General features: G+C 38.2%; 1 protein-coding gene across 2 annotated transcripts in view; it reads right to left on the minus strand.

Annotated features, from left to right (window-relative positions):
• Window positions 1-128: 128 nt before the first annotated feature.
• The window catches only part of LOC137982883 (myosin-11-like), a 21,820-nt gene continuing 19,448 nt past the window's right edge, over window positions 129-2,500 (minus strand). Inside the window, exon 7 of one of the 2 annotated variants that reach the window (XM_068830047.1) lies at window positions 129-1,985. In XM_068830047.1, coding sequence (XP_068686148.1) covers window positions 912-1,985 — 1,074 coding nt within the window. In that variant the 3' untranslated portion in view covers window positions 129-911. The remainder of the gene's footprint in view (window positions 1,986-2,500) is intronic. The other variant, XM_068830046.1, reaches the window with a different exon arrangement.

Here is a 2,500-nt window from a genome sequence, read left to right on the forward strand (position 1 = left end):
ATCCAATGTACCCAGGGAAAACCTCTCGAAGCAGATAATCAACAATAATTATTTATGGAACATTTGCAATAATAATTTCAAAGTGGGGAAAACAACATACTGTCACTGTTACACAGAGAACAGTTTTCGAACCCAGTTTAGTTTCTCTTACATGTATATGTGAACAAACAAAAATTTCTTTTAAAACAAGCATGAATTGGGCACTTATGTTCCAGAGATACTCGTAAGCAGATGCAAACCAAATTTTGATGTCCATTACTAAGGATTTCCTAACTGTTTCCAACAACACAATAAGAGATAGGATCAGCATTACTTTCAGGTTGCGGAAAATGCTAATGATTATCTTTACTCTAAGGGCAGAGTTAAGGGGACCAATTCATGAACTCAAATGATGATGAAAAGGAGGAAAAAGGAAAGAGGCAATTTTCTTACACTTATCAAAATTGGCATTCATCTAATTATGTGCACTTCTAGACATACATGTATCTGAGATTGTATGTTTGAAAGTACTGAACTTTATTACATGGTTTTGGAACTCACGGAATCTGGGATATACCCACAAATTCTGTTGAACAAAATTAAACTGTTGTCATATAACATTATATGCCACCTGAGCTATAATTCTTGGAGCTAAGGAACTAATAATGCTATTATTAGGAACTAACCCTAACTGAACAAATATAACTTACAAATGGCGAAGTAGCAATTCCAATGACAAAATAAAATAACCAAGTCAAGAAAGCTGAACAAAGTGTTATTATAAATGAAGTAGTATGGATCCACAAAAGTCTGCGGCTCTGATAAGCACTATGCACACAGTGCAGTTCTCATGTACAGAAGACTAAAAATATACATGAACCAAGCATAAATTTGTAGACCAAGAAACACAGTGTGAAAAGTACATTTCTGTTCTATGCCTTTGCCTTGAACTCAGCCAAATTTTGAAACCCAGAGAATTTCCACTTGGCATTTCCGCTTACATCCTCTGCCTTGAACAGGACTGGCAAACTGCAAAGCAATCTCTCCACAATGTCTTTTCTTTTCTCTTTAAACTGCCTTGACAGATAATCTCGTATCTCACCACTTGTGGCCCCCAAAGGACATAACCGCAAATAGGAACATATAATGCCAACAAGAATGAGCTCCTCGCCTGTGATGTGCACCTGATATGAACTGTGCGGCCATATTGTGGTTGCTGCATAACTGGTGGCTGCCCCATTTAAGACCCCAGATTGACAATCAATAATTGTCTGTTCCATGTCTTCTGGCATTATCTTCCCTGCAATGGCAGTAAGCTGTTCTATGTATGTGTCAGAGGTAACTTGCTCAATCCCTCTGCCATTTTCAGCCTCATCTCTGAGAACAGCTGGAAGTTCTTTGTTATCATCATCTCCACTTTCTTCTTCATCCATGTCATCAATCACCTCAAACTCTTCATTGTCTATCTCCACAAACCGCCCACTGCCTTCCTCTGCTTCAATATCATTGTCTGCCTCTTTGTCTTCCATGTTGACTTGTTTTTCCTCATTTTTCACAGCTTCCATCCCCACACTTTTTCTGTCATCCCTTGTTCGATCTTCTGTGTCAATTCCTTGCTTTTCGTTTTCTACCTTTTCATTTCTAGGTTCTTTCTCTCTTTCTGGTTCCGTTATTACCACTTCCTTTCCCGAGCTCTCTTCAATTCTTCTCTGTAATGTTTCATGAGTGGCCTCAGCTTTGGTGTTACTTTTGTCAAGTTGCATGTCCTGCTCAGCCTGACTTTGCCATGCACAACAATCATGGCTGCTTTCATTATCCTGTTCTGATTTAACATCACTCTGTTCTTCATTGACCTTTTCACTATTTTTTCTTGGTTGTTCTTCATCCTTGTATTCCTCTTTGCCATTATTTCCTGTTGTTTCCTGCCCTGTTTTACGATCTGCCTCCATTACATTTGCATTGTCTTTGTCCATCTCCACCACAATGTCTAGCTCTGACATGGCTCTCTGCAAATGAAAATCAAGTAAAACAACATAATAACTTAGAAACCAGAAACTCAAACATCTTGAAGGGACTACTTAACAAGTGCAGTAAATATGCCCACACAATTACTATGCATGTAATTTGGCCAAAACAAAATACTGGGCAGCCCAGAATAGACAGACCTAACCACAAAGGTAAGTGAACTTTGTATCTTTCCTTTAAAATGCCTATGAAGTAAAAAATATCTTTTGTTTATTTTAAAGACCTTTGAAATGATGAAGAATGGTGTTTTCTGTTTTGGAATATCTTCTTTTGTTTCTGAGATATTCACATTTTTGTTCAAAAATTGAACAAACATTTTAACTTGGCACCAGTACAACCTTGTTCCCAGGGTCTCTCTTCTCTGCCTCCACTGTCATTGACAACAATGGAGGCAGAGAAGAGAGACCCTGGGAACGAGGTTGGGCACCAGTAATGTATATCAGATAAGGTACAAAGTGAGACCCATTAAGATGTTGCCATGGCAACATTCTCTTTT

Source organism: Montipora foliosa, chromosome 13 (genome assembly GCF_036669935.1).
Source record: "Montipora foliosa isolate CH-2021 chromosome 13, ASM3666993v2, whole genome shotgun sequence".
Classification (NCBI taxonomy): domain Eukaryota; kingdom Metazoa; phylum Cnidaria; class Anthozoa; order Scleractinia; family Acroporidae; genus Montipora; species Montipora foliosa.